Consider the following 14110-nt stretch of genomic DNA (forward strand, 5'->3'; position numbering starts at 1 on the left):
GAACGCAGTGCCCTTGTTTGGGTGTAGGGCCTGATCAGAGCCTGGAGGTACTGAGGTGCCGTTCCCCTCACAGCTCTGTAGGCAAGCACCATGGTCTTGTAGCGGATGCGAGCTTCAACTGGAAGCCAGTGGAGAGAGCGGAGGAGCGGGGTGACGTGAGAGAACTTGGGAAGGTTGAACACCAGACGGGCTGCGGCGTTCTGGATGAGTTGAAGGGGTTTAATGGCACAGGCAGGGAGCCCAGCCAACAGCGAGTTGCAGTAATCCAGACGGGAGATGACAAGTGCCTGGATTAGGACCTGCGCCGCTTCCTGTGTGAGGCAGGGTCGTACTCTGCGGATGTTGTAGAGCATGAACCTACAGGAACGGGCCACCACCTTGATGTTAGTTGAGAACGACAGGGTGTTGTCCAGGATCACGCCAAGGTTCTTAGCGCTCTGGGAGGAGGACACAATGGAGTTGTCAACCGTGATGGCGATTGACAATGCTATAATGCTATAACATAATGCTATAGCTAGCCAAGCAAATGGTTGTCAATTTAAAACGTGTAATATCTGAAAATGTATAGTTAGCTAATGCACTGTAAAGTACAATTGACCTTATTTTAGAGCCCAAAAATGTAATATTTTCAGGTCAACTGTAATATGAATACCATTGTAAAGCACAATGTCTCCCCTCTCCAGCACAATCAATGACGAGACCTTCATGCTGCTCGTCTCTGCATAACTGAAGGCAATGAGTTCCGTTGGGTCTTTTAAAAAAAAATGATGGGTGGGGAAGCGAAACCTACTTTGTGACAGGGAAAGGGGAGATGAGCCATGTGGGGAAACAGCTTTTTCATCCGATCTGTCCAACATCACCTCTAAAATGTAAATAAAACATTATAAAGATAATGTATAAGATATATAATGTGTAATTGCATAGCTATTCGAAGGTTTGTGTCGAAATTGGATTGGGTTTTTAGGGCGGTGCTAAAGTTATCTTCAGAAGTAAACAGAGGCTGTCGCGGCTTTTGAGAGTCATGGTGGCTTGCTGTGATGAAGGAAAAAATGTATGCATTCAGTTGACACAGAATTAGTTGCATTACGCGTGCTGTACGTTACGTCATGACACGTCACAATTTAACGTACGGTGTCAGAGGGGTTTTCTCCAATACTACCGGACCATTACCATGTCAACCAATGCTTGAATAGAAACGTAGTTCACACCCCAGATTTTGATGCCAGCTGCTACAGTCCCATTAGTTTTCATTGCAGCCTCGTTTGAATGCCGCGGTTGCACACATTTGTACGGAATGGGGTTAGTCAACAGTGGCTAGCTAGACTATCTTACCCATATACATCATTCATGGTTGGACGAGTCTCCTGTCGGATGCCATGGTTGCCCTTAGTTTGAAGATGTAATTCGGAAACATGTGTTTTCTCCATCTCCTTAGCTATCATACTCGAAGTCCACTGATTTCAAAACTCAGTCCTCCAGAAAGTAGAGAGCAACACTTAAGCAGTTTTAATACACAATACATTTTTAAAAGCAGCGTTAGCCAGTATGTCTAGGTAATCCTGTCTATCTCAAATAGACAGAAGCGTGCTATATAGCAGACCAATCCAAACTTCTCTCGGCATGTCCAGCCCACTCATCATCTCAGCCAATCATAGCTAGTGGGAAGGTTGCTGGCTTTTTCTATGGCTAATCCAACTAGGCTCGTAATTTAACAATTTAATTCGTAATTACAGATGGCATACAAATTTGTTAATAAGGCACATGAAAGTGCACATGTTCGAGAAGGCATTTCTGCCAAAAAACACATTTTTGACAAATAAAAAAGTTTACGTTTAAACGGCTCTCCTGTGAAGTTGTGACCCGCGACATATGCCTATTTTCCTAAAAACATGTCACATATGGATGTTTTGAATTAATCAATCAATCACTTTCGAAAGCGCTGTCCATTTTGTTGTGTTAGGCTTTGAAACATCAACCATGTTTTACAATCAGTTTCAACCGGTTGTTGAACTTCTTTCTTCAAATTGATCATCACAGTGAGTAGAATTTTAAAAGCACATACTCTTTTGATGATAAGTATATGATGTGATTTTCAATTGCTTTCACGTTGATGTCAGATGACAATACAACCCTGAGCCCTGAGTACCAGGCCATGAGAACCGGATGATCGTTCGAGAGTTGGGTACTACTAACGCATGGCGAGAGTGCATAAGAGGAGATTACTGTGAGTCGACGGTCAAGTGGAATTTTACTGTGGTCAACTCATGACTGCCGGTGTGGTGGTAATAGTTACCGCAACAGTCCTATACATAACATGTACTGTATGAGGAAAAGTGAAGTTGTGAGACGTACCTTGATCTTCCAAGAAGCCATTTGGAATCTTCTTATCAACTGAGGTGACAATAGCCTTCCTGTGGTTTCTAAACCTAACCAGAGATTGTGACAGAGAAGAGGAAAAGGAAACAAGAGGAAAGAACTAAAATGTTATCCGACCATAACCGATGAAAGAGAATATTTCAGCTCAACAAGTCAGAAGAAACAGAAACCCACCATCTGTACTGAAAGCTGTTCTTTCTCATGAGAAGCACAGAGTATCCTCACCTCTGAGAGAGGAGTTGACAGTGAGTGAGTGAGTGAGTGAGTGAGTGAGTGAGTGAGTGAGTGAGTGACCGAGCGAGCATGGTATAATATAACCTAGCTAGGCATTTGTTTTCTGTTTTACTGGTAGAGCAGTTGTTGGAACACTTTCCACCCACACACACAGTGGGGGTGGGCTGGGCTGATGATAAAGGAAATGATGGGGGTGAGGTGAAGCCACCCAGTGTTGTTTGTTACCTTAGGAAGTATACTGTCGGGAGAACGATGATGATGAGAAGAAGAGAGACGACCAGCATATAGGAAAGTACATGGGCACCCTGGGGGGTGGGGTTTTCTGGGAAACAAAGATAAATATATTATTTTGTATACTACACATACAAGTGTTGTCAATATTTTCACATCTATATGCAGCCATTTAAATAGCTAATTGTTAGACATGCCCAGTGCAATTGTTTACATTTAGGATCGAGTTAATGTATGCTGATTGTCCTGGGCCTCGTTTCCCAGAGCCTTCATAGCGTTACGTTCATCGCTAGAACCATCTTTAGTAGCCGAGTTGTTTCCCAAAACCATAGTTACATCTCTAACGAAGTTGACTACAAATACAAGTAAATAATAAAATGATGCTTCAAGTGAAAATGTAGATGACTGCAAAAGATACATACATTATAGGGCAGGTAGGCCTATATATTTCAATCACATTAACATACATTTTATGTTCATTCCATTGTATTCTATTTAGATAATTATAGGCTGCTGTCTGTAATGTTTTGCTCAATATATTTCATGTGTAAGTAGAGGTCAGGAACTTTTTTTCCAACTTGAAAATAAATATATATTATGGCTGTCAAACAATTAAAATCATTAATTGCAGCCTCCTGAGTGGCACAGCTGTCTAAGGCACTGCATCACCCCAGGCTGTGTCACAACCGGCCGTGAACAGGAGTACCATAGGGCAGTGCACAATTTTCCCAGTGTCGTCAGGGTTTGGGGAGGGCTTGGTTGGGGAGGGGGGCTCATCGTGCTCTAGCGACTCCTTGGGGCAGGCCAAGTGCCTGCAGGCTGACTTTTTCGTCAGTTGAACAGTGATTCCTCCGACACATTGGTGCGGCTGGCTTCCAGGTTAAGCGGGCAGGTGTTAAGGAGTGCGGTTCAGCAGTTCATGTGGACTCATGACTTGACCTTCGCCTCTCCCGAGTCCGTTGGGGAGTTGCAGCGATGAGACAAGATCGCAATTGGATATCACAAAATTGGGGAGAAATAGATGGAAAAGTCCTGTAACTTACTCTCTCTCAAACACACACATTCTTGTACAGGTAACCTTGTGGGGGGACACAATTCAGTCCCATTCAAAATCCTATTTTCCCTAACCTTAACACAAAAGCCTAACCTTAACCCTAAACCCAAACCTAGCACCGAATCCTAAACCCAACCCTAGTTCTGATGTCCCCAGTTGGTCAATTTTTTTATTTGTTTACTATTATTGTGGAGACCATAAGTCCCCACAAGAATAGTTAAACACACACACAGTCGTCCTTCTGTTTCTTTTCACTGAGGCAGTTCCAAAGACAAACAAGACTGTTGACATTTTCAGATGATAAAGCTGCCCTTTACTTTTGCACAATATGCCCAGAGAGTGAAAACAACCTCTCACAAGGTACTGATGTAGCAGGCGTTGCCAGGTAACTCCGTGCAATGCAGGCCAGCCTGGTGTGTGCCCCTGCATGCTCTGACCACCACTGTAGTAGACAATCCTCCATGTTGATGCTGGGCTCTGCCTTGTAACGCTCTACACATTTCTCAATGAACTCCTCTTCATCAGAGTCCGACTCAGAAGAATTCAACAAAAGGGCAGCTTTCTTTTTTGGTGGCTCTGACTCTGTTGCTTTATCAGGTTGCTGGGCAGGCCTCTCTTCCTTCAGAAAGTTGCTGAACAAAGCCCCCACCTCACCCTTCTCAGATTTGGGAAGGCACTTCAGGTCTTTAAACCTTGGGTTGAGAGCTATGGCGATCTTCAGCCATGTGAGGTTGGTGTTTTCCTTGCGTTTCTCCAGGTCTGTTGTGAATGTCAGCTTGAATCTTTCCATGTAGGCAGGGTCATTATCAGAACTCTCCATCGCCCGAAGGAGATGACACAAAGCAGGCAACACCACAGAGAAGGAAATGTACTTCTCTCCATATCAGAAGTTCAGTCAAGTACCTGCAGTGAAAGATAATTCAAAATTACTTCAGTCAATTGTGAGAGGCTTGTTACACACAGACTCTCTCACACAGACACCACATCTTATTATAACACTAATATAGAGATAAAGAATATTACCTGCAGGGCTCCCATAGAGCCTCCAGCTTCTACAGTTTCTCCAGTTCAGCTGTGATTGGCATGGTGATGTTCGTTTTCTGTTGGGCCAGAGGCTTTACCATTTCCAGAGTGGAGGTCCATCTTGTGACATCTTGTGTGAATGACTCCTTCTTTAGCCCATTTGCAACTTGCTGCGGTCATAGCAATGCAGCGTTTGGTGGGTTGTTCGGCACTTGGCTAGGGCATGTTCGAACCCGCTTGTAATGATCGTCTTACGGGAGAAAGAGAGGAGGACCAAAGCGCAGCGTGGTGTTCATCATTTTAATTAAAGGAAGCACTGAATCAAAACAAAATGACCGAAACAAACCAGTCCTATCTGGTGACATACACATGCAACACAAAGACACAAACACCCACAAAACCCAGGTGGAAAAAGGCTACCTAAGTATGACTCTCAATCAGAGACAACTAACGACACCTGCCTCTGATTGAGAACCATACTAGGTCGAACACAAAAACCAACATAGAAAAACAAACATAGACTGCCCACCCCAACTCACGCCCTGACCATACAAAAAAAAGACAAAACAAAGGAACTAAGGTCAGAACGTGACACCGCTGTTCTGTAGGGACACTGTGATGGACATTTGGAGACAGTGTGCGATGCAGGGCAGGTGTTCAAAAGGCATATGTCTCGAAGCTGCAATTATGTTCCGTGCACTGTCTGTGCAAACTGTGGTAACTTTGTTTTCAATGTTCCACTGCTTTGCTAGATCCATGTCTTCTGTCTTCATTATGGCCATAGCATGTGAATGCAGTTTCCAGTTTTTATTGATGTGGTGCGCAGTAACCCCAAGGTAGTTGTGGATACAGACAGAAGACCAGTGGTCTCCTGTGAGAGCAACAGCCATTGCATGTTTCAACTCCTCCGCTTTCGTAGCCCTCTCGCTTTCATACAGCTTGTGTATTTTTGTAACGACGATGGCTCGAGGGTAACTCATACGTTGAGTCGTCCGATCCTATCCAAATAATATCCCTCAAGCCTTCGTCCTCCAGTGTTAGCTCACTGCTCGTCGACTTGTCCATAGGCCTCCAGCGCGCACACTCCTCTAGCTTGCCAAAGATGTCCTCTATTGCTACTATTAACGTTACTTGTATTGCTGCCGTCAACAGCATATTTTGCTTGTAAATGATAACGAAGATTCGATGTTCAGTACCAGTCAAATATTTGGACACACCTACTCATTCCAAGTTTTAACTTTATTGTTTATATTTTCTACACTGCAGAACAATAGTGAAGACAAAACTATGAAACTATCAAAACTATGAAATAACACATATGGAACCATGTCGTAACCAAAAAAGTGTGAAACAAATCAAAATATAATTTATATTTGAGATTCCACCCTTTGCCTTGATGACAGCTTTAAACACTATTGGCATTTGTTCAATCAGCTTAATGAGGTTGTCAACTGGAATGCATTTCAATTAACAGGTGTACCTTGTTAGAAGTTAATTTGTGGAATTTCTTTCCTTCTTAATGTGTTTGAGCCAATCTGTTGTGTTGTGACAAGGTAGGGGTGGTATACAGAAGATAGCCCTATTTGGTTAAAGACCAAGTCCATATTATGGCAAGAAGAGCTCAAATAAGCAAAGAGAAATGACAATCGATCATTACTTTAAGACATGGAAATCAATCAATGAAAAAAATTAAGAACTTTGAATGTTTCTTCAAGTGCAGTCGCAAAAAACATCAAGCACTATAATGAAACTGCCTCTCATGATGACCACCACAGGAAAGGAAGACCCAGAGTTACCTCTGCTGCAGAGGATAAGTTCATTATAGTTAATATTCAACCCTACAAATGTGTTTGATATAGAAAGACCAGGTTTTTGGAAGGTTTTTGAACTTATGTTTATTAAATTATGACAAATATTAATTGTATTCCACCAATGAGGCCAATAGATGGCGATTTGGTCAATTGACTGCAGGAAGGGCTAGATGTACTCGGAGGGCTAATATCAATAACATGCATGTCAATCTGTTGGCTCAAAGTAGAGGAGAGATTGACTGTATCACTACTTGTCTTTGTGAGAAGTATTGATGTGTTGAAAGCACTGAAATGTCTGTACGAACTGGGAACACACAGCTCAGACACCCACATTCTTATAAAAAAGGGTACCAAAAGGGTACCAAAAGGGTTCTTAGGCTGTCCCCAGGTGGAACCCTTTTGGGTCACAGTCCCCAAGTCCAGAACAGACTCTGAGAAATGCACAGTACTACATAGAGCCATGACTACATGTAACTCTCTTCCACATCAAGTAACTCTCAAGCGAGCAGTAAAATAAGAAAACAGACAAAACAACACCTCACAGCACAATGCGGACACACGCACAAAGCCTTGGCAGCAGCTAATGGGGATCCTAATGAATACTAAAATGATAGGTTCAGCATTGAGAATAAGCTGCATCTATATCTGCAGCCATAAGTGGTAATTTATCTCGAGGAGCTGATCTGTCGTTAGTATTTTAGGATAATTATAATGCTGAGGTACGATTTGAATGGAGAAAGCTGATCCGAGAGCAGCTCTGCTTTTCTTTCGATCCTATCAGTATTGTCAGATGTTCTAACATTGCACTTAACGAACGTTCTCTCTACGTGCTTGTTTGGGGAACACTCTTAAAAAGTTGACTCGTGAATAACGATGCATCTGGTAAGATCATCGAAATGCTTAAGTTACATCGCAACTGGGAAACAAGGCCCTGTTTGATTCCCTATTCTTTTGAAAGTTACTTACCTGTAGTCTGGTTCTCATGAGAGGAGTTATTCAAGGTTATTATAGTTGCAGTCAGAAACAACACCATTGTGACTGTGGAGATAAAACAGAACATGAGTGAATACATAATGCTGTAAAAAAAAATAAAAAAACACTAACTAAATTCCACTAGAGGGCGCCCACGATACAAACACATTCTGGCCTGACGATGTCAGTGTTGTCAGTGTAAATAAGAGGATGATGCCCTCTGTCTGTCTGATTCTGTAACTCCTTATAGCCTATCAGTTTCCTGTCCTGTCTGAGCATATCCACATAGCAGCATGGTGCATCTCCTCTGACCTCATATCCCTAAAATACACATATCAATGTCCAAACAGGCAGCATTATCTCATAGACAACAGAAACCAGATCCGCTGTAGTCCTGGACAGACTGGAGCAAAGCTAAACATAAGCTCAAGAGATGTACATCTCACATAGCAATGAGCAGCGCTTGGATAGGAGGGAGTGAGAAACAGTGAAAACCGAATGAGAAATATCCTTTTCTCAGAACAATCACTTTGAAGGAAGAGGAATCCCCTGTTACCATTGAGTCACTCTATGTAGCCTGAAGGCACTACAAGGATACATAGGCTGTATTAAACCAGAGTACAGTTATTGTTAAGAGTTTTATCCATGTGCAGACTTGAGAGCACCACTTTCTTCTCTGTTTTAGTCAAAGCTGTATGGCATATATATATAATCATTAATACTGCCATTGTTAATACTTTTCTCTCTCTCTCTAATTATATTTGCTTCATTGGCATGACGTAACAATGTACATATTGCCAAAGCTTACTTTGGAGAATTACAATATTAACATAATGAATAATAATAATCAATGTTGTCAAAGGGACAACAGTAACAACAATAACCAAGGGTCAAAATAACCCTACATTAAACAATAACAATAAGCATAGAGGACATGTTCAGGTTGGTTGGTTGGTCTGTCAGACACTGTCCCTCATTTTATGACAGGCAGAAATGTAGTGCGCTGCCAACCCACGGCTCTCTGCATCCTCCCCCAACAGTGTCTAGGCTGTGATCACTGAGCCTGTACTTTGTCAAGGTTTTTATGGTCAAATAGTTTGCCACGGTGTACTGTCGATTTAGGGCTAGATAGAACTGGATTTAGCTTTGTGCTTGTGCTTCCCAATAAGTACTGTAGTTTTGTTTTGACTGTGTTATAATTTGTTTTGATCTGATGGATCGGATGTTCTGGTCCTGAGGCTTCAGTGTGTTAGTAGAACAGGTTTGTCAACTCAGCCCCAGGACCAGCTGGATGTGGGGACTCATTTCTTTGCTCAGCTCTTGGCATTGCAGGGCTTGGTAATGACATCAAATCAAACTTTATTTGCCACATGCGCCGAATATAACAAGTTTAGACTTTACCGTGAAATGCATTCAATTACTTTTAGCCAAATTGTATTAGTCTCTCTCTCTCTCTCTCTCTCTCTCTCTCTCTCTCTCTCTCTCTCTCTCTCTCTCTCTCTCTCTCTCTCTCTCTCTCTCTCTCTCTCTCTCTCTCTCTCTATTTTCTACATTGTAGAATAATAGTGAAGGAATCAAAACTATGAAATGGAATCATGTAGTAACGAAGAAAGTATAAAAAATACATTTTATATTTGAGATTCTTCAAAGTAGCCACGCTTTGCCTTGATGACAACTTTGCACACTCTTGGCATTCCCTCAACCAGCTTCATGAGGTAGTCACCCTGAATGCATTTCAAAACTTTTTAATTAATGTGTGGAATGTCTTTCCTTCTTAATGCATTTGAGCCAATCAGTTGTGTTGTGACAAGGTAGGGGTGGTATACAGAAGATAGCACTACTTGGTAAAAGACCAAGTCCATATTATGGCAAGAACAGCTCAAATAAGCAAAGAGAAACAACAATCCATCATTACTTTAAGACATTAAGGGCAGTCAATGCGGAAAATGTCAATCATTTTTCAAGTTTCTTCAATTGCAGTCGTAAAAACCATCAAGCGCTATAATGAAACTGGCTCTTTTGAGGACCGCCACAGGAAAGGAAGACCCAGAGTTACCTCTGTGCAGAGGATACGTTTGTTAGAGTTACCAGCCTCAGAAATTGCAGCCCAAATACAGTGGCAAGAAAAAGTATGTGAACCCTTTAGAATTACTTGGATTTCTGCATAAATTAAGTCGAAGTCACAACAATATACAAACACATCCTGCTTAAACTAATACCAAACAAACAATTATACTTTTTCATGTCTTTATTGAACACACACTGTGTAAAGTGCAGGGAAAAGTATGCGAACCCCTGAATTGAATAACAGGTTGACCCTCCTTTGGCAGCAATAACCTCAACCAAACGTTTTCTGTAGTTGCGGATCAGACCTTCACAATGGTCAGGACTGACTGGGCCACTCCAGAAGGTCAGGACTCTGACTGGGCCACTCCAGAAGGCGTATTTTCTTCTGTTCAAGCCATTCCGTTGTTGATTTACTTCTGTCTTTTGGGTTGTTGTCCTGTTGCATCACCTAACTTCTGTAGAGCTTCAATTGGCAGACAGATAGCCTTACATTCTCCTGCAAAATGTCTTGATAAACTTTGGAATACATTTTTTCATCGATGATAGCAAGCTGTCCCGGCCCTGGGGCAGCAAAGCAGCCCCAAACCATGATGCTCCCTTCACCATACTTTACAGTTGAGATGAGGTTTTGATTTTGGTGTGCTGTGCCTTTTTTTCTCCACACACAGTGTTGTGTGTTCCTTACAAACAACACAACTTTAGTTTAATTTGTCCAAAGAATATTTTGCCAGTAGCGCTGTGGCACATCCAGGTGCTATTTTGCGAACTTGCAGCAATGTTTTTTTGGACAGCCATGGCGTCTTCCATGGAATCCTCCCATGAACATCATTCTTGTTTAGTGTTTTACGGATTGTAGACTCGTCAACAGAGATGCTAGCATCTTCCAGGGATTTCTGTAAGTCTTTAGCTGACACTCTAGGATTCTTCTTGAACTCATTGAACCTTCTGCGCTGTGCTCTTGCAGTCATCTTTGCAGGACGGCCACTCCTAGGGAGATTAGCAACAGTGCTGAAATTTCTCCATTTATAGACAATTTGTCTTTACCATGGACTGACTTTTAGAGATACTTTTGTAACCCTGCCCAGCTTTATGCAAGGCAACAATTCTTAATCTTAGGTCTTCTCTTTTGTTCGAGGCATGATTCATCAGGCAATGCTTCTTGTGAATAGCAAACTCAAAATTTGTGAGTGTTTTTTTATGGGGCAGGGCAGCTCTAACCAACATCTCCAAACTCGTCTCATTGTTTTGACTTCCGGTTAGTTGACTCCTGACTCCAATTAGCTTTAGAGAAGTATATATGCCATTTATGCTATTTAGCAGACGCTTTTATCCAAAGGGACTTACAGTCATGTGTGCATACATTCTACGTATGGGTGGTCCCGGGGATCGAACCCACTACCCTGGCGTTACAAGCGCCATGCTCTACCAACTGAGCTACAGAAGGACCAGAAGTCATTAGCCTAGGGGTTCTCATACCATTTCCAACCTACAGTGTGAATGTTTAAATTATGTATTCAGAATAGACAAGAAAAATTCAATAATTTGTGTGTTATTAGTTTTAGTTAATTTATTGTTGTGAAATTTTATGTCACATTTATGCAGAGATCCTGGTAATTCCAAAGGGTTCACATACTTTTTCATGCGACTGTAAATGCATCACAGAGTAAGAGACACATCTAAACATCAACTGTTCAGAGGAGACACCGTGAATCAGTCATTCATGGTCAAAGTGCTGCAAAGAAACCACTACAAAAGGACACCAATAATAAGAAGAGACTTGCTTGGGCCAAGAAACACGAGCAATGGACATTAGACCAGTGGAAACCTGTCCTTTTGATTTTTGGTTCTTCATGAGAGCCAGTTTCATCATAGCGCATGATGGTTTTTACGAATTGACTGACATTCATGTTTTAAAGTAATGATGGACTGTCTTTTCTCTTTGCTTATTTGAGCTGTTCTTACCATAATATGGACTTGTTTTTTTAACAAATAGGGCTATCTTCTGAATACCACCCCTCGCAACACATTAAGAAGGAAAGAAATTCCACAAATGAACTTTTAACAAGGCACAGCTGTTAATTGAAATGTATTCCAGGTGAATAACTCATGAAGCTGGTTGAGAGAATGCCAAGAGTGTGCAAAGCTGTCATCAAGGCAAAGGGTGGCTACTTTGAAGAATATAAAATATAAAATATATTTTGATTTGTTTAACACTTTTTTGGTTACTTCCTGATTCCATATGTTATTTCATAGTTGATGTCTTCCCATTTATTATTCTACAGTTTAGAAAATAGTAAAAATAAAGAAAAACCCTTGAATGAGCAGGTGCATCCAAACGTTTGACTGGTACTGTATGTGTGTCAAATGAAGTGAAAGTAACTGTTTAAATGTGATGAATCCCCTCTGATCTAGTTTGACCGTCAGCAACACTGATAGGTGGGTAAATATTAATCCCAGCCATAATCCTGAGTGGAAAATCCTAATGTTCATTGTTACTTTACTTCAGTAAGCCCTGAAAGCTATTTTATGTCTGTGCACACACACACACACACACACAACTGAATGACGCTTTCATCCAATGAAGAGTGTGCATTTGAATTCCTAATTCCTAGTTACCAAAATATCCACTCGGACATGTGGATAAAGACAAATGTTACGTTATACAACCTGACAAGAACCCAGATGAACCCAGCTAAAGGGCACACAGTGATGAATGGATTAAAAAATGTATGGTTTATACATTGTTAAAACCTATCTCACGGGTTCCAATGTCAGAGGACAATGTATACTGTATCCGCGAGCATTGAAATATGTTTTGTGTATGTTCTTGACCAATGGACATGGTGCAAACATACATGGACTGCAAAATTGTATCCAAGCATAAAAAGGCATCGAAAATACAGCAATCCATTACAGCCCTTGAAATCTTTCCTTGTCTCCAATTTCAAAGAGATTTCATCAGATTGGCTAGACTAGTGGCTCCCGAGTGGCGCAGAGGTCTAAGACACTGCATCTCAGTGGAAGAAGCGTCACTGCAGTACCTGGTTTTAATCCAGGCTGCATCACATCCGGGCGTGATTGGGAGTGCCATAGGGGTGGCGCAAAATTGGCCCGGGCTAGGCAGTCATTGTAAATAAGAATTTGTTCATTCCTGACTTGCCTAGTGAAATAAAAACATTTAAAATAGTGTATCCTTTGTCTTATGAAACAACGATAAAACATTCATCTTCATGTGGCATCCCAATCCACATCCATATAACTTCAGATTTCTCCATGAATCAATAAAACCTAAAAGCATTTATTTTTTTTTTTTACAAGGAGAGAAAAAAGAAAGACAGTGGAAAGCAACACCCAAACACATTCAGCAGCATGGTTGTCTGGCTGGAGCAGTCAGTGGAAGTGCAAAACAAATACATGTCAGAAGAGCGTGTGAACAGAGGAGGAGAGGATGCGAAGAGATGAGAGGCTGGAATAGATACATGCCTGGGCCCTGGGTAAAGCATTAGCAGCCATAATGGGAAACTTCCCTATCAGACAAACAGCAACAGTACTAGAGGGAAGGATGGCTTCACTGGTAAGAAGCAGGCCATGCTACAGACAAATATCACAATCACCACTATATGCTTTATGGCATCAATTGTCAAAGGAATGGCTAGTTTACACAAACTGATTTTCCCTTTGTTGTGGGATGATGGAAGGTTGAATGTTTGCCTGTTCAAAAGCATGATACTGTATTGAGCCTCTGTTCTGGGATTTGCTTTCAGCCAACATGCACTAAGCTTAACCATACACACAAGTCATCACAGTACCATATGCACTGACATTGAAGCTGTACCATAATCTTGTTTTTGTAATCTCCTATATCACTGTGTCGGAAGAATGGTAAGGGTCAACAAAGTAAATTCAAGAATTGATTTGAAATCCTAATTGAAAACAAGGGTCCCTTTGCGTTAATAGATGTCATTTAGATTGATTCCCTAAATTTATTGAGTTTAAATTAAATTGACTCAGGGTTTACTCACAGTTCCAAGCAGAGCTGACACGATTCAGGAGTTGATCCAATAGTCCATAGCAACCTGAGCGTCTAATTCTCTTCCTGACTGGGCCCTTGGGGTTCTGTACCCATAACACAGTCCACATTCACATAGTCTCAGAGGAACAGGGTCTGCTGGGACTGGCTGGGGAAGTATTGGTTGTGATCAGGACACAGTTTGTTCCTGTAGCAAGGTCCAGTGGGCTGGGTTTCAGGGGACTTCCAAGTTTCAAGTCATTACACGGTTTAAAAGTCGTCTCGAGCTCAGTGATCTCCATAAACACATAGCACCTGAAGAAAGAGAAGACA

General features: G+C 41.6%; 1 protein-coding gene across 3 annotated transcripts in view; it reads right to left on the minus strand.

The window, feature by feature from the left end:
• The window catches only part of LOC124019437 (receptor-type tyrosine-protein phosphatase epsilon-like), a 59061-nt gene that overhangs the window by 29675 nt on the left and 15276 nt on the right, over window positions 1–14110 (minus strand). For all 3 annotated transcript variants that reach the window (XM_046334781.1, XM_046334782.1, XM_046334783.1), the window contains exons 2-5: window positions 13791–14092; window positions 7696–7767; window positions 2836–2932; window positions 2353–2426 (exon numbers count right to left, since the gene is read on the minus strand). In XM_046334781.1, the coding sequence (XP_046190737.1) occupies window positions 2353–2426; window positions 2836–2932; window positions 7696–7767; window positions 13791–13908 (361 nt within the window). In that variant the 5' untranslated portion in view covers window positions 13909–14092. The remainder of the gene's footprint in view (window positions 1–2352; window positions 2427–2835; window positions 2933–7695; window positions 7768–13790; window positions 14093–14110) is intronic.

The sequence above is a fragment of the Oncorhynchus gorbuscha genome, unplaced genomic scaffold (assembly GCF_021184085.1).
Source record: "Oncorhynchus gorbuscha isolate QuinsamMale2020 ecotype Even-year unplaced genomic scaffold, OgorEven_v1.0 Un_scaffold_939, whole genome shotgun sequence".
NCBI classification, from domain to species: Eukaryota; Metazoa; Chordata; class Actinopteri; order Salmoniformes; family Salmonidae; genus Oncorhynchus; species Oncorhynchus gorbuscha.